Below are 23724 nucleotides of genomic sequence, written 5' to 3'. Positions count from 1 at the left end.
AGCTGTGTAAGCTTGTGTTAAAATTTGTAATTTAAAAACAAATGTCTCTAGACACGATAAATGTCTTTAAATTGCTAATAAATAAGAAGCCACATAAATGACTGAATTTATGAATTCCTACATATGCAGACGTTATTATGCATTGAATATTACAAAATTACGGATTAAGCGCTTAAGCATGTAATGTAAATACACTTTATAAAGAATAAATATAAAACTTAATATGTACGTGTACATTTAATTACGTATACAATTTTTTCACAGAAAAAATTTGATATTTCAAGCTTAAACATTTTTATCAATGCATCTGTAATGTATCCATTTCAAAGTCCAAGAACGGAAAATGTTTAATCTTTGGAAGATAATATCTTCATATTTTGTTCAACAAATAAACTCCACTTCCGTCTTAAGTGTTGGTGTATTTACACCAACACTCGCAGCTTGTAAAAGTTGAAGTTAAATAAACAAAAAGCCTGCGTTTTTATCTCAGAAAGGAGAAAACGAGTTCTTGTATATGCCTCAGTCTGAAGTTTCGTTACAAAGTCAAAACATCGAGTATCAATCTCGTAAAACCTTCGAATCTCACGATATACGTATATGTATTTACCGAAACCGGTTTCTAACGACTGAAATAATGAGAAAAAGAGGGAGAGAAGTTGAGAGAACATACCGAACAGGGTTATCGCCAACGAACTGCGACTTCTCGGTGTGAAACGGCGTTCCAAACGTCATAACCGCACAAGTAGGTAATCTAGGTTGCTGTCGATTTTTAGGGTTCTTGCCGGTCTTCTGCCGATTTTCGTTATCGGCCGAGTTCTGACGACCGCCAAAGAGTTCGGCTAGTCAGCTGATCGCGCGATGTTTCATTGCTTCGCTCACTGTACGCATTATCGCTGGAATTTTTCTGCGATCTGTCCTCCCTTTTACTTGCCTCTCGGCTGTTACGCCGCGAAGAATTCGACGTTTAAATTGTACGACTTTAGGAACTCTGTAGACTGTAGAGTGTGTAGAGTTTGATGTTCAACTTTCCCAGACGCGTCGTAACTTGTTCACCGTTCTGGTTAGCGTCGTTCAACGAGTCCCGACAGGCACTAAATTCTACGTGTCTTCCTGTCGACTATCCCGACACAACAGGTCGCTCTACGTGCTCTCGTGCACCGTTCTTGTCACGATCACTCTGTACCGTTCCTCGGCTTATTACAAATATGTTTGATACTTTGGACGCGTCTCCGCTACGATATACTTTGAAAATCTCGAAGGAAATTACAGCGTTTGATGTTGACAGGGTACGACGAGCGAAGATCGATCGCAGAGATGAAAAACGCGAGAGACAGAAGTCACGAAATTTCGCACAGTCTGCTAGTGTCACAAGTAACGGTATTCAGGCGCGGCCAGTAAACACAAATCACGCACGGAAATTCAACGAAGCGACGACACTGATTGGATGGAGCAAGTGCAACGACCTGTCACTTACTCTTTTGCTCTTTTTCGCTGGTATCCACACGGCTCGAAACGCGTTAGTCGCGTGTCCGATTATTCAAATGTTTTTCGTGCTAAATTACACGAAAACATTCACAGCGGCAACGAACAGTATTCGAGCATCGGTCGCGAATGCAACGAATGTGCGAGTGTATGTGAGAAGCACGAGTAACCCGACGAAAGCCGATTAGGGCCGAGTCGAACCGAATATAACGAACCGACTCCTGCCACATCTAGCATCCGACTGGCTCGGAGGAAAGCTGGTCGCGACGTGGGGATTGTGGGGAACATCACCGCCCCCTTTCGTCCCTTGCCTCGGCGCCAGGGGACGCGCCATCGCACTACATAGGACATGTCACTATCCTCGTCCTCAACCCTCTGCAACAACGTGCCACCATCGATATCGGACGTATTTCAAAGACGCATCAAGTAGCTCCTTTCCAGTTTGTTCGCATTTCTCCTGTCCTCTCGAATCCCTTTCGCCTTTCCCGTCTCGTCGAGCGTAAATACGACTCACGTCACAGGAAATTATACGATCATGATTTTCGTCACTTTTTCAGCTGCCTCGCGTCACCTACACGACGTCAGCTGTTATTATTTTTATTTCTACCGGAAATATTATATCGATTGTATTATATCGTTATATGTATCGATGTTATATTATGTTGTGTTATGTTTGGTATTATTTGGCGTCGGTTTCCTACAAGAGAGCTACGTTTTAAGAAATTATCAGATTTCAAGTACTTATATAGATTAATTCCAAAAACGAGGTATTATAATGCACATATCATACAATTAATGGTTGAACGAACTTTCTATTCTAAATCGATGTTTTTAAAAATGTACCTTTCTTAGCAATGTCGTTTTTTCAACAAACTATATGTTTGACATAAAATCGCTTTTCCTTATAGCCAAACGGTAGCCAGCTATGTCAAATACTATTTTCTCGCAGGAAATAAAAATTTGTTACATCTATTTGAATTAATAATAGTGAAATTCCTCGAGTTAAATTCATGTCCTTACCGGGGTTGAGCAACTAGAAATAAAGGCGATATGACAATTTGACATAATGAATCACTTCAACTCTCTTAGTATTTTTATTTTAGAAATGACACAGGGAGAGCAGCTCTATTGTGCGTTAATATATATATATAGACTGTGACGATTGAATAATTAAATATGTTTATTTTCATGCAATATACATGCCACTATTTTTACATATATATATACATATAATGTAATCATAAAAGATTATAAAACCTTATAAGATCGTGTTATAAAAATAATAATATGTATATTGCATGAAAATAAACATATTTAATTATTCAATCATCACTATCTTCCGTGTCTTATATAATTATAGTGGTGATAGCTAATTAAACGTGGCAAAAGTTATTAATGGCACATTGCACGGAGACGTGTACATCTACGTACACACGTAGCAACAAGATCGGTTTAAAGTCACGCAAAATCGTCACGGTGCACGGTAATTTCAAGTATCACTGTACGTGGACATTCTCGTGAGGAATCGTCGAAAATAATCTAGTTTTCCACCTAGATATCATCAAAGGTAAACGGACGCGTGAATGAGGTGATTTACAGGTGCGAAATAAAAATAGGACGTACTGCGTGAGATATAGAGATTTTAAAACGCTTGAAGCTTATTGCGAGTTCTTTTAAGCTGTGGTATCGCCTGCGGCGCCCTTTTTTCTCGCCTGTTATCGTGTCTCGTAGCTTTTGTTACTTTTTCAAAGACGGTACGATGTGCGTTATTCAGGAAATGGCAATAAAAGGAGCGCATTGATTTCGATAGAATGGGTGCGCGGTGTCTATCTGGAAACGAAACAAGGACGCGATAGAGCCAGCTAGAAAAAGTTCTAATACGGCGCAGCTGACGTTGGCCTTTATTTGGCCAACCTTACAAAGTCTTGTCACGGTTCTAAGTATGATAATAGGAAAAACGTGGTTCTCTTAGCGCCCTTTGTCTAATCATCCGAGCAGTCGAACTCGCGCTCGTGTAATTTTTTCTCCTCCAGCGACAAGAACTCGGTATGCGTTTTATTAGATTTTGTACGTCAATAAGAACGTGCAGTGGCTGGTGAAATTTATTTTTATGAATGATGTATTAGAAATATGTTGAAAATTTGTATGAATATATAACATTACACGAAACATTTTGAATTTCATTAACACTGTAACGGGCAGTAATGCGGATTTTCATCCGTTTATGGAATATTTTGAAGACAAAAATGCACATGATATATGAAAATCCATAAAACGAAATATAATACTCATTACAGTTTCCAACAGACCGAACGAATTTCAATTTGTTTCATTTCTCTAATTGTGCCCATGAAAACATAATATTAGTATCTGTAATTCTATTGGTAAAATTCAAAAATGTAGGTATCGTTTATATTTATTATTATTTCTTATTATATACAATTTATTTTGTGCAGACATATATATAACAAAAAATTTGCTTTACACGAATGTAGACATAACGAAGATTGTTTACTTGAAATTAACTTAAAATAAGTTAACAGCAAGATTATAATCCAACCAAGACTATATAAGAATACAAAAAATTAGAACGTAAACGAGATTACGTAGACTGTAGCAACTGCATAAGATGATTTTTCTAGACACGTTAGACCATATGGGTGTATCTTAAACTCTTGATGTTAACGACGATAGTTAATTGTAGAGAAAATTACAGACTGCACGGTTCTTCGAAAAAGTAGGGCATCGTCAATTTACGGCATAAGACGTTACCTTTTGTACGCAAATAAAAGTAGATCTCTTCAGTCGCGTTTCTTAAGTTTAAATAAAATCTCCGGAGTATTAAAGCCAAAGTCGGCGTGTTCATTTGCTCCGCTCTATTTCATTATTAAATCCTTCGGTGTAATACGAGAGAATATCTACATTCATGGTACAAGCGTCGAGCCAGCTTCGATCGGAAACACGATTTAGTTGCTTAACCTTTTCGAAAAATACGAGCTATATTTAAAAAAGGGAAGGGGGATAAACGTTAGGACGACAGTTTTAAAATCGAGTAAAGTTTTCAACGCGTAGATGCTGTGTCAGAGATGGAATGGTTAAAAATGAGAAAATGTCATTGACGTTGAGAAACTTATTGATGACGCAGTTTGCATCTCGTATCAAACGTCCCACGTCAGATCGTTAGTCCCAACGTGCGACGTAATTCCACTGAGCCTGACCTACCACGAGATAGGCAGATATTTCTAAAACCAATGAATGAACGATCGATAAGGTGGGCTGACGGGTTGAAAGATCCAGTGATTCCGAAAATTGCTAAAGGAAGAAAGTTAAATGAAGCTGGAACGGTAAGCTGGTCTCATCCTTTCTTATTAAACCTATGGAACATGTATAAACCGCACCTAACGATTCGAAATTCGATATATGTAGCAGCTTTAAAATTTAAAGTCAGCCAATCTACGAGACGCTATTAACAACGCTTCTTGTTACAAGTTATGCCTCTACTTCCTCTGTATTCTTTTTCTTGTTACTTTCTGGTATTTGATAATATATTCTTGCAACTTTCGTTCTATGCAGCTTCGTAGGATAAAAACAAGACTGTAATTGAATAAATTAAATTTTGGTAAATGCTGATACAAGTAAGGAACTGTTGATGAAGAAAGATGAAGTGAGACTCTTAAACGTCGTTAAAATAAAAGCTACATCGTTTAACGTCCTATCGCTACGGAATTTCCTTTATTTTTGCGATAAAGAAACAGAATCGATTGAAGCCTTTTACTTTAATCTGAAATTAGAAGTTAAAAATCCAATGAATATGTCCATATAAAATAGAACGATATAGCAACAGTTAGACAAAATTTTCAAAATGTAATTTTCAAAATGTAACGTAACGTTATAGAAGACTGAAGATAAAGTAAAAGTATCAGTTTTTTTTAACGAAGATTATAACGATAGTATTCCCGTAAAATATGAAAATTCCAAGAAACGCGAGATTAATGAAAGTTCCTCTCTTTGAATTCCATCAACTAAACCACGTTATTTTCACATGATATCCAAATAAAAGTGTATTTAAAGCTGTGAGCTTCATTATCGTAGGATTTACGTATTAAAAAATCTTTTATTATTGATATTGCATCAAAAATGTTCTCTGGAATATTACGAAGCTTAAAAACAATACATTGATGTATATGGAAGATATGGAAGATTATTACCACATTTAGCAACGATATTTGAAATTTGTTTCGCGCAAGAACGTGTAATATATAATTCATGATTAATCGGATTCACAAAATCGATGATCAGAATCCTATTTCATTTTCCTTTGCGACACGTAACGCTAAATATACCATCGATCGTAATCGGATTCATACGATCAAATGAATCAGTTTCTCTTTTTTCATATCTGATTCAACATAATACTCTTTTCTGTTAAGAGAAGAGGAAAATTTATATACAAGTTTCGAGAATTATGTAAAAAGAATCGAGACACCGATGAATCGACGACTATAGTAGAATTTCAAGTAGAATGCCTAAAAATAAACCAGAAATTCATCGTTCGTAACACGCCTACTTGGAAATCTCACCGACCACCCACCCTCTATGTATTTTATTAATTTTCCATTCCCTGTTTTCCCGGTTTAACGCGAAAGCAGATAAGAGCCAAGGACTATAAAAGTGTCTCGTTCAAAATCAAAGCCCTCTGATATTTTCTGAATATATGTATAGAATATGTATGTATATGTGTATAGTATTTGCTGTTGAATTGGCAGGCCGTATTTCTCTGCGGCATGTTATCGAAAGTAAAACAGCGTGTAAATTCACGGAAATATGTATGTATCGTAAATTCTCTTATGCCATAAGTAAAAGTTGTATTATTACTGCGTGTATTGTAAGTTAAAAGTCGCAGAATTTTTATTAGACATTTCTTCAATTTGCATCAATCATGAACACGTGTTTTGCATCTAAGGTACATTCAAACGATCAATACTGTTGCCAATATTTACGTATTTATTTAGGAGTTTAGCTTAAGGTGTTTCCAGTGACCATAAAGTCACCAACGGCTACCAAACAAAATGAAAAGAAAAAAGAAACATAATTTTTAATTACTTGCTTGAAACATTGAATAATATCTGGTTACATGGAATCGAGTAGATTTATCTGTTTAAAAATCGCTAACGCGTCAAGAGAATCGTTCAGGTTAGATCTAATTTCGGTTTTGACATTAAAATATGCTACATGGTAATGACGATGTTGGCGATCCAATCAGAACAACATCAAAATCCAACGAGAACTCGGCACGTGATTGTTTTGTTATGAAATGTTCATGGGTTAGTCTACAATGTGATAATCCGGGTAAGGGTAGCTTTATTTTTTCTGGTTTGTGTTGGAACCTTCGATTCTTATGGTCTTGTCAATATTATTGTCAATATTGAAGGATGTCAACATTGTCGTACGCAAGAGATCCTCTAGCCGATCAATGGGTCGAGTTTAAACCAAGCTCATTTAAACACTTTAAAGCGTGTTTATTTTTATTCTCGTATTAATTTTAATAACTCATTTTAATATTCAGGTGGAGCCAACAGACGCAGAGACAGCGTCGTCTGTGGACGTACCTTATCTGATAAGTTCAGAACAACACGTTAGTATTGTTAACACGTCTAAGAAAATAATAATCAATTTAGGTAACAAATAAAAAGGTAAACTTGACTGAAATTGGAAACGAATTGCAGAACCTTCGTCTTGAGGTAAATACATTGAAGGCGAAGGCTGATGAAATTGACATTATGGTCAAAACTTGCCAACATAAATAAAAACATTAGATTTTTACAAAAAGAGAAGCGTTAAAAGTAACCGTCAGAATATGGGAGGCGATGGCAATGTGGTTAACGTAGCTGGCTACAAACATGTCAGGACTCTGGTTCGAATCCTCGGCTGTGTGTTGTAATTCTGTCTCCAATTTTTCAGGATGGCTCTTGCTTACTTGAACAAAGCTCAGCTCGGGATGAGAGGAGGAAAAAAAAGGGGGAGAAGGAGAACCAATCGTAGACCAAAAAAAAAAACGACGGTTGCCAAGTGAAAAAAGTGAGAAAATCCCCGAAACAAAAACATGTGAAAGGGAGGGGAAAAAAGTGTAGTATACTTTGTCGTGTAGGATTTTCTCCAAATCGTCCTGTGGATCCTTCATAATACGAAGCTTGAAAAATTGAGTATAAAAATTTGTATTCGCGATGATATTCTACATAAAAAATAATGACAATATTTGTGTATATTGTCAGTACAATATTAAAAATCTTGAATATTGACAATAACATTGATCGTTTAAACAGGGCGAATATGAGAAAGTTATTATATTTCATTTGCCATGCAAATAATAACGTTTTTATATTTCCTGCGCATGATTTACTTTGATTAATTGTAAGCAATGAAGCAGCAAAAATGGAACATGAAAGTATTTATATATAAAATATCATGAGATTTATTAATGACAATAATTTTATTGGTAAAATAAACATTATTTCAAAATTGATATCATCTGTACATCTTTATTCATTAAACATTTATTCGTTTTTCTTATCCGTTACGTTCCATTGCTTGTATTCCTATTTATTTAATTTGTACAATTGTTATTCACCTCCAGTTGAACTTGTATCATCATTCGAAAATGCTTCTACAATAACAAAGTAATATACAGTGTCTAACAGTAATTTCTAATTTCACTGATAATTACAATGAATATTTATTTAAGTCTTTCAAAGAGACAACTTAATAAACGTTTATCCAAAATGTTTATCAGATATAGAAGAGAACACTTTTCCCAAACAATTCCAATTTTCTCTGTTACCTATCTTATCAAGTTGATTCAAGTTTTCAGTTCAATGAATGGCAGAGGACGATAAACAAACAGTCACTTTGTACAAGGGCTCGCAGGATACTATAAACAGCTACTATTTGTTTCGCTAATCTTCGTACAATTTGAAACAGTCACGTCGAAAATAACTTTCGCTCTTCACGCTGTAAATCATATCGCGGCGCGAGATTTAGAAAATAAATTCCGCTGGCAATCGCGCTAAGAAAACAAATTGTACCCTTTGTTTCGCGAAAGTTCGTGTAACATTGCGTGCAAACATAGCGCAATCTTCTCAGTCGTGCGTAACAACAGAGCTTTTAAAAGCATCGCGAAATATCCTCGTACTTTATGTTCTACTTCCCTTGATACGTACGGCGTTAATCAACGAACGATCAATGAGTTGCAAATGCCGATAGAAAGCGTACTACCTGCGAGCCAAAAGCAAACAGAAATAAAGCGCGGTACAATCGTTGCGACGTATAAAATGGCCCTGTAAAAGGCAAGGGAGCGCGCGTGCCGTCACACGAAAACTTGTCAGATCCTTCGAATGGAACTCGTGGGTGTTAAAACCTTCGATCGAGCTTGCTGACCGAGATGTTACAAGGACGGTGTTCCGCAGCTGCAGCTGCAGACTAGCCATGCATATAAAGATGCAAACGTGGAAGGAAGTAGCGCGAGCGTGCATTAAGATAATTATTCAGCGCCGTTGGGAAAATGCTGTAAAGCCGATTGTCTTCGTGCACACCCTTGGCTATTTTAATTAAGTTTCTCGGCCAATTAAGCCGCAATTTTTTACGCAGCAAGATTTCCAAATAGCTGTGCCGAATAAACGTTCATTGTTCATCATCGAGAATATTTTTGTGCCGACGTTATGGATACCAGTAATGGTAACGGGATTCGTTAAAGCAATTTCGAGCATATCGTGAGTAAAAAATTTCATAATCGTGATATGATTCGTCATGGTAATTTTTAGCATGTCTTAAATAAAAAGTTTCACAATGATAATAATATTCGTTGAAGTAATCTTGAGCACATCGTACATAAGGAATCTCGTAATGTCGTTATGATACGTTAAAGTACATTGTATTGAGTTGGAGTTTGTCAAAACCACCTAATGGCAAAATCCGCATTCACTTAGTTGCCAATCCAATAAATAAGAAATTTCTCTGCATTAGATATGCAGAGTGGACCAGCTAAATAGAGTCGTAAATTTAATCATCCTAGATTTTCAGATTTTATATCCTTATTTATCGTTACATGAAAGCTTCCTAAGCCAAAGTTGGGCTATTTCGAAAAACGCATGTCATAGTGGAAAGAATCTGTCTCAAGATGCTAAATTTATCATATACCAGTCGATACGCTTTTTATTCTCTGTATAAAAGTATTAAGATGACATCGCAAAAAAATTATCTTAACAAATGCTTTTTCTGCCGTTATTTGTCTCAGTAAAATCCTGAAAAGGTTTTTATACGACAATGAATAAGATAGATATTTAGACGATGCCATTTAGCTGCTCCACGCTGTATAAAGAGTTCAATAAATTGAATATATATAGATTTGTGGAATTTAATTGTAATTTAATCTGTTCGACGTAATATTTCTAATGGCAATTTGAACATGAATATCGATTTCAACTCGATGAAAATTCGTATTTCAGAATACTTCAACTCTGTTAACGAACGTAAAGGAATTAATTTTTCAATTAATTTTCAATTAATTAATTACACTAAATCGTTCTCATAAATTAAGAGATATTAGAATACAATATTTTCTACTTTATAGTACTTTTGCAATTATCGGGTTTTTATCTGGTACTTTTCTTTATCGAGTACTAAATCTATAGCAAATACTCTAAGGAATATCAATCGATATCGGGATTCTTGTTAGGATTCTTATTATTCCGAGCACGTAAAACGAACAAAACCCGTAAAAGCAATTTCTTCAAACTTCTGCATCGATTAAGCAACTGTAAAAAAATAAAATCATCACTGTCTATGAAAATATTCGAACATTTACAACGAAAATGTTAAAATAAAATATCAATATGTATTAAGATTATGTGTACGTGTGTGTACATGAACTAGAAAAATTTAGTGTATATAAATAATGACATTTTTAGATACGTCAAACAGAACTGTACCATGCATTACGATTTATTTGACGTCATATAATGCTGAAAGAGAAAGTAGTAAATAAATAAGGATATTTATTTAATTTAAAAATATGAAATTTATTATTAATACAAAGAGAATTATTGATACATTCGACTGTCAGCAATTAATTAGTAGAAAGAATAATGTAAGAGATATTGGAACATGAATTTATTATCGATACTTTTTCAATTAATCATCCTCCTCCTTTCACTTTAATAATCTCCTACGCACAGTACCTTCTCCTTTTCGTATTATATTAATTAATGTCTTGCTGACAGTTGATTGAGTATCGTCTTACTTGGATAATATTTCAGATTCTGAACTTTGGTTATTTTTAACATAATATTTTCTAGTCGTTCTTTTACTTCAACCTCTAAGAATTCAGGCAAGTTCACTTATTTTCTACTTATTTGGGAATTTACTTGGTTGGAAGTTTGAAGTTGTTCGAAGACATGTTTTGTAATAACCATTTCCTACTATCCTCTTTATTATTTTTTACAGAATTTAATTTCTTCTTTCTAAATTTTCTATCAAAATATGCAAATAAACAATTTAGTCTGTTGATTTAATCGGTTCTCAAATATGAAGTTGATGAAATATGAAATATGAAGTTTGAAGTTGTTTGAAGACTTGTTTTGTAATGACCATTTCCTAGTATCCTCTTTATTATTTTTTACAGAATTTAACTTCTTCTTTCTAAATTTTCTCTCAAAATATGCAAATAAACAATTTAGTCTGTTGATTTAATCGGTTCTCAAATATGAAGTTGATGAAATATAAAATATGAAGTTTGAAGTTGTTTGAAGACACGTTTTGTAATGACCATTTCCTACTATCCTCTTTATTATTTTTTACAGAATTTAACTTCTTCTTTCTAAATTTTCTATCAAAATATGCAAATAAACAATTTAGTCTGTTGATTTAATCGGTTCTCAAATATGAAGTTGATGAAATATGAAATATGAAGTTTGAAGTTTGAAGTTGTTTGAAGACTTGTTTTGTAATGACCATTTCCTACTATCCTCTTTATTATTTTTTACAGAATTTAACTTCTTCTTTCTAAATTTTCTATCAAAATATGCAAATAAACATTTTAGTCTGTTGATTTAATCGGTTCTCAAATATCCCACAGTCACAAATTATAACGCTGTTTCCTGCATGCTTATACACATATTGGCGTAAAACAGTATTCCAAAATCTGTTATTCTTGATAGTGTACATTATCTAGCAAACTTGATACACTTGTTCTTTAGTCGCGTTAATAAAGGATTTGTTTCCTGACTATAGGGTCATCTGTAACCCACATCACGAATCGTTTGAAAGGGCCTTCATATTATAATCAACTTCAATCATTTCTACCAATCACGGGACACTTGTTCGAGTATTACGCTTTAGTGTTCATAAAATATCATGATTACGATACGAGCTTTATTTTTGTAGTCGTTCCGAATATTTTTGGTGTTCAATGGAACCGGTTTCGCTATTTCTTAACAACAAACTGCGGACGAATTTTGCGCCGTTCGCACGATTTTTCTGAGCGATTGACCGTCTTTTCTCGATTTTACAATTTTATGAAAGATTATAATCGCAACTTGTACAAAATAGTTTCACGTTTTTCTTGCGTATTTACAAACAAAAAAATAGCTTGTACAAGTGAAAATAAGTTGCAAATAACTTGTACATACATATTCACCTCTACAGTACTTTGGGTGTTCCTGAAGATGTTGCTTGAAGAATTTTAAACACTATACCGGGACGTTACATTATTCTGTTTCTTTAATTTAATTGTTGACAAACGAATGTAAATCATTCTAATTTACACAAATAGAAATTATTTATATTTCTTCTGTAATAATTTAATTAATAATTCCATAATAATCCAATCAATAATCCGAAATAATTTTCAAATTACCAAAAGGCAGCTTGCGAAAGATTTTCAAATATTTATACCCAAACCTAAGCCAGATTCCTAACAAATAATAATGTAATTTAGATCGAAAACAGGCTTTGTCTTTCTCCATGTCCAACTATCGAAGCTGCTCGTTCTACCGACTTCGTTGAGTTGCCAGTTCAAAGAGTCAAGTTCTTCATAAACAGAAAATACCATTTTAATAAAATGATCTTATCGCGAACTCTGAAGTATCAGTCACTCGAAACTGTTTTTCCAATAGTTCGATGAAAAACCGATATTACTTTCTCATCGAGCCAACGTATCGTATTTACAATTCTCCGTGTAAAAACTGATATTGTTCAATTGATGTTGGTTCAAATTGATCTTTCTGCAGGGCCGGCGTGACCTTTTACAGGACCGACGTGACCTCTTACAGGGCCGACGTGACCTTTTACAGGGCCGAGTTTAAAAATATTGCGGGACCTGAATACGCATTGAAATCCTACACTTAAATTTTACAACGAGGAATTATTTATTTACAAATGCTGTTACATATTATATATTTTTTATAAGCAGTTTTTTAAACAAATACAAAGTAGAAAATCTGTAATCATGTATGACTTTTGCAAAAAACTATTGATGTAGTTTAATTTCTCCAAAAACGCCTGGATTTTTTTTATCTAAAGTAGCTTCCAGGATATGAGCACTTTACGGAGTTACACTGAACTTTCATGATTTTTCTCACTCCTTTAAACTGAATCATCGCTACTAAAAAAAAAAGTGTCTTGCATCTGTTAATGGTATCGTCATTCTGTAAAAAGTTAATCAAAATCGGTGTTTTTTCATTTTAATTTTAATTTTAATTTCCATAGACCGCGGAGCCGGGTTCCGGCGAACGCGCTGAACCAGCCTTGCGCCGGCCCTGCCCTTCTGTATCAACTTTCATCTCTGCAGTTACAGGTTAGCATCTTCGCCACGTGTCTCAGCACAAGCGTGCTTCGTCAACTGGTTTCTGCGACTATTTCTATATTCGCGACGAACGCCAGAGCATGTTCTGAGTATCTGAAAGAATCTGTAGCGGCACATGCGTCTTAGGACGTTTCGATTCGAAGACACCTCACGTAGTTGTTTTGCCACTACGATTAAGAGGATTAACACTGTACGACGCACATAATGTAACAAACAAACTCTGGACAAAGCAATTTCGCTGCTACGTGCAACCTACAACCGGCGACAAGTTCAAACCTTTCGGTACGCCCCTCGACCAGTATAAATAGACGACCATGTCCTCCAGACACAGTGAGTAATGCGAATGAATATCAGTATCGGTCAGTAAGTATAACGAATCAATCTAAGGAATCAGCATAACGATTAGTATCAGTACCGCAGCATTGCGTAATCACATAACGAATATTATCAAGCGAGCAATGCCCGCGATTAATTTTGTATTCTACAGTTTAAAATACCTGTAAATATAGCTAATTAAATCAACTCGTCTCGTTATTACTTTAACCAACAGCACGTCACACCGTCTACCACATATCGACCAGACATTTGCGGGATGCTCTCAGAGCATTCGGATGTTCGATTTCCGATGGCAACGATCGTCAAACGGCGAACAGGTGCTCTATACTTTCGTTTTACTGGACTTTGCTAAAGTAAGCGGAGTTGCTTTAAACGCAGCGTAACGCAGATTGTTGTCTGCGAGCGAGAAATGGTACCACGCGAGTTGCATCCGTTTTAAATTCCATTAGCAGAAGGAACAAGCAGAAGGAAAATTCTCTGAAAGCTGGCGCGCAACTGGTACATTTGTCATTGTCGTCCGGGGGCCTAGTAGCTTCGTTGTCGCTGTAAATGTTTGTTCATGCTGGACAAACTGGGTCGAACGAGTAACAACGCCGTCGAAATTCTCCGCGGAATTACCAACTGTTCCGCTCTTTCTCCTTTTCCTACTTTTTTCTGCCGTCTCTACGAAGAAGCTTCGATGGACATCGTGACCGTGGTAGGGTAACGTGGACAAAGAGAATTCGGCCCATGTCGCGAGCTGGCTCCATGCCGAGGAAACCGTGGAACGCGGCATACAATTTCGATCCAACGATCACGGCCAGAATGCATCACAGCGAGCACCGTGTGCAGCGCGTCGTTCCTCTACATCATACGTCGAGTTCCTGTGATAGGGGCGCGTTAGCCTCCGGATGATGAGATGCCGAGGGAAATACGGATTGATATTCGAGTAAAATCCTCTTCGGAGATATCCGGACGTGTAATATTTCAGGGAAACTTTAAAGCACTCTGCGTCTCCTATATTTCTTATTTTCCTGCCAGGTTCTTATTTTTTTGTTCTTTTTTATTTCTTTAGCGACACGACGTACAAACAAGACAAATTTACGAGCTCATGATTTACAGCAGGTATCTCTTTGTAGGTTTTTACGTCATTGAGAAATGTTATTCAGTTTATGAAATTTGAAAAGAATCGATTAGAAACAGAATTGGCTGAGAAGAAGGTAGAAAAAGTTTCGCGTAGATCTTGCAGCAGCTTCGTATCGAATTTTGTTTAATTAGAAATAATACAACGAATTAATGAGATCCTCTGTAGGTTTCTACATTGCTGAGAAATGTCATTCCATTTATGAAATTTGAAAAGAATCGATTAGAAAAAGAGTTGGCTAAGAAGAATGTAGGAAAAGTTCTGTGTTAATTTTGCAGCAGCTTCGTATCGAATTTTGTTTAATCAGAAATAATACAACGAATTAATGAGATCCTCTGTAGGTTTCTACATTGCTGAGAAATGTCATTCCATTTATGAAATTTGAAAAGAATCGATTAGAAAAAGAGTTGGCTAAGAAGAATGTAGGAAAAGTTCTGTGTTAATTTTGCAGCAGCTTCGTATCGAATTTTGTTTAATCAGAAATAATACAACGAATTAATGAGATCCTCTGTAGGTTTCTACATTGCTGAGAAATGTCATTCCATTTATGAAATTTGAAAAGAATCGATTAGAAAAAGGGTTGGCTAAGAAGAAGGTAGGAAAAGTTCTGCGTCAATTTTGCAGCAGCTTCGTATCGAATTTTGTTTAATTAGAAATAATACAACGAATTAATGAAATCCTCTGTAGGTTTCTACATTGCTGACAAATGTCATTCCATTTATGAAATTTCAAAGCAATCGATCAATGGATTTAAAAAAGGATAGGAAAAGTTCTGCGTAAATTTTATTATTTAATATAACGTATTAATAAAAAACAAGCGATTAAATTGAATTCGTCTGGACCAACTACGAGTGCAGAAAGCGAGATGAATACACTTGACGATTTACAGGAGATATTTCCCAGTGGATTTTCATATCGTTGAAAAGTGTCGTTCCATTTACGAAATTTGAAAGCAATCGATCAATGGATTGAGAAAAAGATGGGAAACGTTCTGCGTCAATTTTGTAGCAGTTTCATGTTCAATAAACAATATAACGTATTAATAAAAAACAAGCGATTAAATCGAATTCATCTGGACCAACTTCGAGCGCAGAAAGCGAGATGAATACACTTGACGATTTACAGAAGGTATTTCCCAGTGGATTTTCATATCGTTGAAAAGTGTCGTTCCATTTACGAAATTTGAAAAGAATCGATCAATAAATTGAGAATAAGGTAGGCAAAGTTCTGCGTAAATGTAAATTTTGTAGAAGATCCATATTCAATTTTGTTTACAATGAAACAATAATTAATCCATTTGTAAAATGCTTAAAAAATCGACCGATCAATTTGGATCAAAAAGATTGCAAAAGTTGTCCATATTCGATAATTCTCGCTAATTCACACATTTTGATCCATCATCGAACGTTTCAAAATCGATGAATAAATTCTATCGATCCGCAAAAAGAACTATAAGATAGCGTTACAACAAGATAACAAGACTAGTCTCGTAGAATATTTTGTCCAAAAATCCAATTTCTTTTCTCTTTTAGGCAAACGCTCTAGTCGACTTTCCTGCAGTATCCTTGAACCCTTGCCTCGTTATTAAGTAAGCAATTTTCAGCTAAAACATCAAAATGTAAAGTCACGCGAGGCACCGTGAATTATCTCGGATACTTCGTGTCTATTTGTATCGTCCGCAGGAAAATGCCGAGCAACGTAGATAATTTTACCTTCACTCGGTCCTATTTGGCGTTTCAAATTACTTTTATCAAGGAACAAAATGGTTTCCTCGATGACAATTATATACCAGAATCTCACAGTGCGGAGTCGGCGTATTATAAATTGACAAAATGTGGACATTAATTGCGTTATCTCGTGTTATCGCGAGACAGGGAAACTTCTTTCGCGGTTTAAATAGTCGAAGCTTATTTCTACGTATGAAAAATAATTGATATCTTTCAAGTTATCTTTCAATCTTATTTCCAAATTCGTTTACTTATTTATTATTTATGTCATATATCGCTCCTCAACAGTGACGGTGCTATAAATAAACAAAGTCGATTTTATTTTTCTGTATATCATAAGCTTCATAGGTCACAGTTCTCTCAGCGCGCAAAATAGCATATTTCTACCTTAATTTCACGTTAATTTTACACAACGGAATAGATAGAACGAAGAGACGAATAAAATGAAACAAGCACAAAATTATTTAATCTTCAAGCGTGTAATATTGAGTACAAACAACGAGATTTTGGAAAACTTCAGGTGTCGTTAATTTTACACAGAATAAATAGAATGAAGAGATAAAATAAAACAAGCATAAAATTATTTAATCTTCAAGCGTGTAATATTGAGTACAAATAACGAGATTTTGGAAAACTACAAGTGTCGTTAATTTTACACAACAGAATTTTACACAGAATAAATAAAATGGAGAGACGAATAAAATAAAACAAGCATAAAATTATTTAATCTTCAAGCGTGTAATGATCAGTACAAATAACGAGATTTTGAAAAACTACAGGTGTCAAGTAACGAAGAAGCTTCTGTTCTTTCTCTTCTTGTTAGTAATAGTGTAGTAGTAATAGTAATGTCATAGTTGGTAAAGAAAAATACCACAAAGTAGAAGAGGAACATTTCATTCATCAAAATAATGAATTTCATATGCAATTACCGATCTGATCTGAATTGATCTGACCGATATCGTATTTTTATATCGATATTAACTGAAGCTGTGGTTATTCAAACACTGTTATTCTTCACTAAAGAAATTGTAATTAACCAGGTTTTCTTCAGGAAATGCGAATGAAATCGACGCCACGAACGCAGCGTGTGATGTTTTCTGAAATAGATCGTGGACCTCCCAGAAACACATTTACGTATATAGATGGCCATAACGTGCCTCCATAAAATACTAAAGTCACGTCTAAGGAAGAAAACAACATCTTGAAATGTAAATATTTCTTTCTCCCTCCGATACACGTACCATAGCATAGGGATACTTCTATAAGAGTCGTTTAATTTCTGTCGAATTTTTATTCTGATTTTATTTAAAACATCTGCATGGGCAACGAGATACAAGTGGAAGAGTATCATGGACCAATAATCATAGCAGTCGTTTAGCTGACGCTTATTATCTCGGATTAAAACGATTTCTAACTCAGCAGACGTAACTTTCATTTCCAAACGACGTTTCCTAAAAACAGAATATTAGAGAAAGAATATTATAAAATGCGATATTACGAAGAACGTTGGAAGAAATGAACAATGCAGGGACGCAATTAGCAGTGAAACGAGAAACGCGAGTAGCATAATCACACAAACGATATACGATGTTTTTGCTTCTGGAATAAAGAAGTGGAAAAATTACGACATATTTTCATGAAACAAATTTAGACAGCTAAATTTTCAGAGAAATCCATTTCTCTTCGAAATCCATCAATGAATCCAAATCGCTAGAAACGTGAAATCTGCACGGTATATTTCTTTTATGACGCAAACGTGGAATAAGAAATGATTTAAATTATTATTAAAATGATTATGATATAACAATATAATATAATATAATAATAATATTAAATTATTATTCAAATGATCTAAATAATACGCTCCCTAAAAGGGTAAAACTGGAGTAACAACTTTTTTTAAAACAACTCATATTCCACGTGTAGCTGTAGTTGTGCGCTCATTAAAAATTCACTAGAAATCAGCACCAAAAATAAACAAACGCGTGTTTCAGCGTTTTTCGAAATTCAACCCTTAATGGGGACAAAAGGGGGTAAGTTGTTTAGTCAGAGGAAAACCGTGTCTCTATATCGGTTAAAGCTGGTGATTTAGGATGCGGCAAATAAGCTGGTCGTTAGAAATAAATAATCTCGTGTTGGAGCGTTTTTCGAAATTCAAGTCCTAAAGGAGCGTTCAAACAGAGAGCAATAAACATAAATTCGAGGGTTGTGAGGACGAAGGCGCGGCCGGACAGCTAGTACATTTATGTTCCTCTTATTTTCTATCTAGAAGTTGGAATAACAGCTGAAAAACCTGAAAAGAAAACAAAGAAATGTTGTTTACACTTCGTTAAACCTGGGCGCTTCGAAGATGCGGGTTTCTTCCAAATCGACGCTTCTTTATCGAATTTCGAAGCAGTTTGAACAAAGCGAAGACAAAGTGTATGCTTCTTGCTATTAATTCGAACAGTCAAAGTGCAATAATCTGTACTTTATTTTGAAAAATTTCTCAATTAGCTCGGTACTTTCACGATCGTTATCTTTAATTACACTGTTCAACAAATCTTATCTTGCAACTTTCAGTAGACGTTTCTTCTAAACTTTTGCGAGCTAAACGCGAATCTGTAAACCCTGTTTTCTCTTAGAAGCCACGCTTGGCAAAAGAATTAGTTTTGAAAGCAAAATCGTAAATTTTCAACTATGAACATGTCTGCTGTTATAGCAATAGCTGTAGTTGAGTTAAACGGTGTAAAAAAATCGATAACACAACACACAACGGTGAAGATTCGGAATATATCGATGGACACACTGGAAGTTGGTCATTGGGATTGGTCTACTTTCGAATGGATGGCTAAACATCAGCTGAAAATAGAAACGCACGGTGCAGAATATCTAATGAACCGTGAAACACAAAAGCGAGATTGCTCCTAATCTCAGGCCAATCAGACGAACTGGGAATTTAACCGCTGCCAATCGCGTTTAGACGAACTAGCAAATTGACAAGTTAATAATTGAAGCGGCCTTTTACTATTAGTGGAACGTCCACTGAATTTTCATTATCCGTTAAAATTGTAGTTAACAATATGCGTAGATCTCTGATTGGTAGCTTGAAATTCAAATAACCGCAGAGGCAAACAATTTCCCAAATAAGGAAGTTTTATGTAATGAGTTTCAACAATTACAAATACTAATTTTCTATCTCCTCGCTCTTTTGTCTTTGCCTTTGTATCCTATCGTTATTTTGTATCTGCATAACCCATTTGCATCCAAGCGCGGATTATTACGCGCGCTGCGACTGCTTTTTATTTCAGTCGCTAAGTATTCTTCAGATGTGAGAGATCACGTTTGACCCGTTTGTCAGCATCTCGCCTATATCAGTTTATTATTTTCTAAACAAGTCTTACTTTTGTTGTGAAAATCTTTTCAACTGTCACTATGAGCAAGTACTGTCAATCTTAATTAAATTTAACAGATTCAAATTTAAAAAATATTCTAATTTTATAATGTAAACTAAAATTTAGTTGCCCCAATGGATCTAAACGTACTTGAAGGGAAATGGTCTTTAAATGCCATATTTGAGATGTACGATTATGTATTGACCATTTTAAAGAATTCCACGAGAAATAATATGATTTAATTTCCATTTTAATCTAAATAATTTCTTTTTAAATAAATAATTTTTACCTTTTTCCTCTGTTATGAAGAATGTAAGATGCAATGTTTGCGAAGTAACATTGTCTACCAATCGTTTTGAACAATAAATTTTCGATAAACTCCATGAAGAATTCGGATGTCATTTATTGCACCTACGACCTACCGCGCGCGGTGATAAGGACCAGTCGTCAGTTGAACGCCTTCAACTGTCCTCTTAAGTAGGGCCATGATGCAAATGGGAAAATTTTATATTTAGATATTATATTATCTTTCAAAAATCAATCTTTTCCTGTTGTTATATAACTATAATAATAATAATAATAATAATAAAGCACAAGATCATTCCAGATTCCTGTATCTGCAATCTTTTAAGGGGGTGTCCTGAATTAGAATGTTCTAAAACAGCGTCTTTTTGTGTTTTTTTTTAGAAGGGAAAAAAGAAATGAAGTTATTGAATTTTTATATATATTTAACGAATACAAAAAAGTCTTTTTTAAAGTAAAAAAGAAAATTACAACAGATTTCTAAGCCTATTTCATGGGCTGCAGTTTTCAGTCGACATGAAAAATCCACCTCGTAATTCTTGACCGAAACAAAACACCAAAAAAAAAAAAAAAAATTAAATTATTATATATTTTTCTTCTCGATGAACTAAAAAAAAAGGGCAGAAAATAGTGTGAAATTAAAAATTTTAGCGGGTTCGAAGAAAAAATGTGCTTTGTAAAAAGAAAAAATAAACTTTAAGGTGCTATAACAATTATTTAAATAAACTTTTTGACGAACTTTTTTAGTCATCGAGGAGAAAAATATATAATAATTTAATCCTTTTTTAGTTTTTTGTTTCGGTCAAGAATCTTTCACGCCAATTGAAAATTGCAGCCCGTGAAATAGGCTTAGAAATCTGTTATAATTTTCTTTTTTAATTTTTTTATATTCGTTAAATATATATAAAACCATATCTCAACATTCAATAACTTCATTTCTTCCTTTCTCTTCTAGAAAAAAATCACAAAAAGACGCTGTTTTAGAACATTCTAATTCAGGACACCCCTTAATCATATCCTATTGTATGAAAAATAAAACAGCGTTTGTAATGTACGTACATACTATCTACCTTACTATATCTCGTTCGTGTATCGCGTTGATTCAAATTTTAACGCAACGGCTCCTGTTTCTACCATTTGAACGTTAAACACGACGATGTGTGCGATTGAAAGGACGGATGTTGGCAGCAGGACGCGGTTTGCCAAAGAAAAAGGAGACACGCGTCATGTGTTCCCTCGTGCGGACAGTTTTATAACAAAAGCCGTCTGGAAATCTGTATAAACCTCGCGTTTTCCACGATGAATCACGCCTCTGCGCTTACACGTGAACCAACCAACGATAAGAATATAATATTTCATTAACAATCGTTTATTCATCTTAACAATTCTAATCGCATCATCCATCGTGGGGTTTCTTTGAGACTTAGCGAACACTGACCTCCACTTAGAATTTAAACGAAAATTAATTCCTTCCACAAAATTTTGCAAATAGCTGATTATCTTTGCTCTTTCGTATCCACGTGTTTATCGGTGAATATTTAGATCATTATTATTTTATTATTATTGTAATATTATATTATATATTGTTATTACTATTATTAGATTATACTAAAACATTATTGTTGCTAAGTATGTCAGCAGAGATTCAGTTTTCTCGTTACTCTCTCTTTCCTTTTTTCTTTCCCTCGCTAAAATCCCTTTTCGAACATTTTCATTTTATAAGCGCAAAGATCAAACGTTTTATCCGCGCAGCGTTTTTCGCGATACTCGGCAAAGTATACGTACAGTTGGCGTTAAGCGTGTAGAGCCGAACGTTTCGATAGACGAAACGGACAGACGTGTGCATTTGATGGAAATCGCAGTCTATTTTCGCTGGCGGCCACGGATTTGATGCATGGACATGGAAATAAATTGCGTTCGATCGCGGCTAAATTTCATTTCGTACCATCGACACCAGATCCTTCGCAATTTCCGCCCTCTGTCCCCGGCATTTCGCGTAATTAACGGTAACAGCGGATATAAAAATTCAACTGCCTGAAACGCTGTCTGCGTTGTTGGGAATAAGCTCGAACGATAATTATTGGCGCGCATTCCGTGAATCGGTATAGAACTCTGGCTTAATTTTAGCGTTCGCTGGTATGTTGATTCTTGAAAATATTGGCGCCCACTCCTTGTTTCTCTCTCTCTCTCTCTCTCTCTTTCTCTCGCTCTCTTCCTCGAAACGCGTACCTTCGAATTCCAGCTAAACGTTAGGCGGAGAGACGAGAATTTAGTTGAAGGAACCAAACGACACTTGCGAGCTCGTGTAACGTGATATTCAGAAGTTTTCCGAACTAATTGTCAGTCTACGCCGTTTCCAGCGAATACAGTCGTATGTTCGTGGCTACTTTTCGTTACTAATAAATTTCCTGCGACTATACTGCTCTTAGTGTGAATGTCTAACTTTGATCGGAAACGTAGATTCGCCCCTTCGATTCTTAGATATAAAATTCTGCTAATTTCAATCTTTCTCGATACAAAACTACAGGTTTCGTAGAATTTTTTTTGAAACATATGCGAGACATCTTTTGTTACTTGTGATAAGAATTGAACTAACATGGAAATATACGTGGAACACTCTTTGTAACTTAAAAAAGATAATTGAATATGCGAGACATTTTTTGTAATTTCTAGTAAAAATTACAATTTTTGTAGAGTATTCGAATAATACCAAAAAAGGGTAAAACTTAATCGTAAAAGTTGCAGAATTTTAGAAACTCTAGCTCGTCGGAGGAACATGAAAAGCGCTAAGACTTTCAGGAAACATAAAAAACGATGGAAAAATTATATTTCATCAAGTATTTTTTTCTTCTTACATAAAGCTTTTCACTTTGTTTATAAAATCATTCGCGTCTTCTCTCCATAATTTTCAATTAATTCTTGAATGAATGCTTTCTCCGTCCTTTTCTGTCGAAATCTTTTTCCGAGGCCACTCAGAGGCACTGCACTGCTGGTTGACAATCGTACGGATCAACTCGAACGAAGGAACACGTCGACATGGTCGTTTACTGATAGCCAAGCTTTCACCGGTTCAAAACGAAGGGTTCGGCGCCAGCCAGTACCCAGGCTTCGTAATTGATCCATTTGATGATTACGTAAAAGAAGAGCAAGCGATTGATCGTGCAAACGATCTCGAAGACGTTGTTCTCGGCGGGCACACCGAACAGCAGGTTGCGAAGAGCAGGCGCCTCGACTAGCAACGCTTGCCTCCATATCTCGTGATCGAAAATCGTATCGTTCGTTTCGATCGTGATTTTCGTTTCGGCAATCTGGGTCCTGGGGATCGGCGCGTTATGGCAACTTTTCAGCTTCCGTATCCAACCGTCGACCGTCTCGAAAATCGAATGCACCTCGCCCATGATTATTCGCGGTCACGAAGCGATAATTCGTCGAAAAGCTATCATCGGCACAGCCGACGAATAACTGAATCCGTGTGGTTCATCGCTGCGCAGCGATCCCTCGTGCGAATGCCAACTTTGATGT

At 35.4% G+C, this 23724-nt stretch overlaps 1 protein-coding gene across 5 annotated transcripts in view; it reads right to left on the bottom strand.

Annotated features, from left to right (window-relative positions):
• The window catches only part of LOC117214943, a 215204-nt gene that overhangs the window by 169451 nt on the left and 22029 nt on the right, over window positions 1-23724 (bottom strand). Inside the window, exon 1 of one of the 5 annotated variants that reach the window (XM_033461323.1) lies at window positions 671-1737. The exons of the other annotated variants lie outside the window; for them this stretch is intronic. Coding sequence (XP_033317214.1) covers window positions 671-732 — 62 coding nt within the window. The 5' untranslated portion in view covers window positions 733-1737. Of the gene's footprint in view, window positions 1-670; window positions 1738-23724 lie in introns of those variants that run through there. 5 annotated transcript variants of the gene reach the window in all.

The sequence above is a fragment of the Bombus bifarius genome, unplaced genomic scaffold (assembly GCF_011952205.1).
Source record: "Bombus bifarius isolate JDL3187 unplaced genomic scaffold, Bbif_JDL3187 scf7180000009275, whole genome shotgun sequence".
Taxonomy (NCBI): Eukaryota; Metazoa; Arthropoda; class Insecta; order Hymenoptera; family Apidae; genus Bombus; species Bombus bifarius.
Note: the sequence above shows the minus strand (reverse complement) of the source record. Positions and strands in the feature narration are given on the sequence as shown.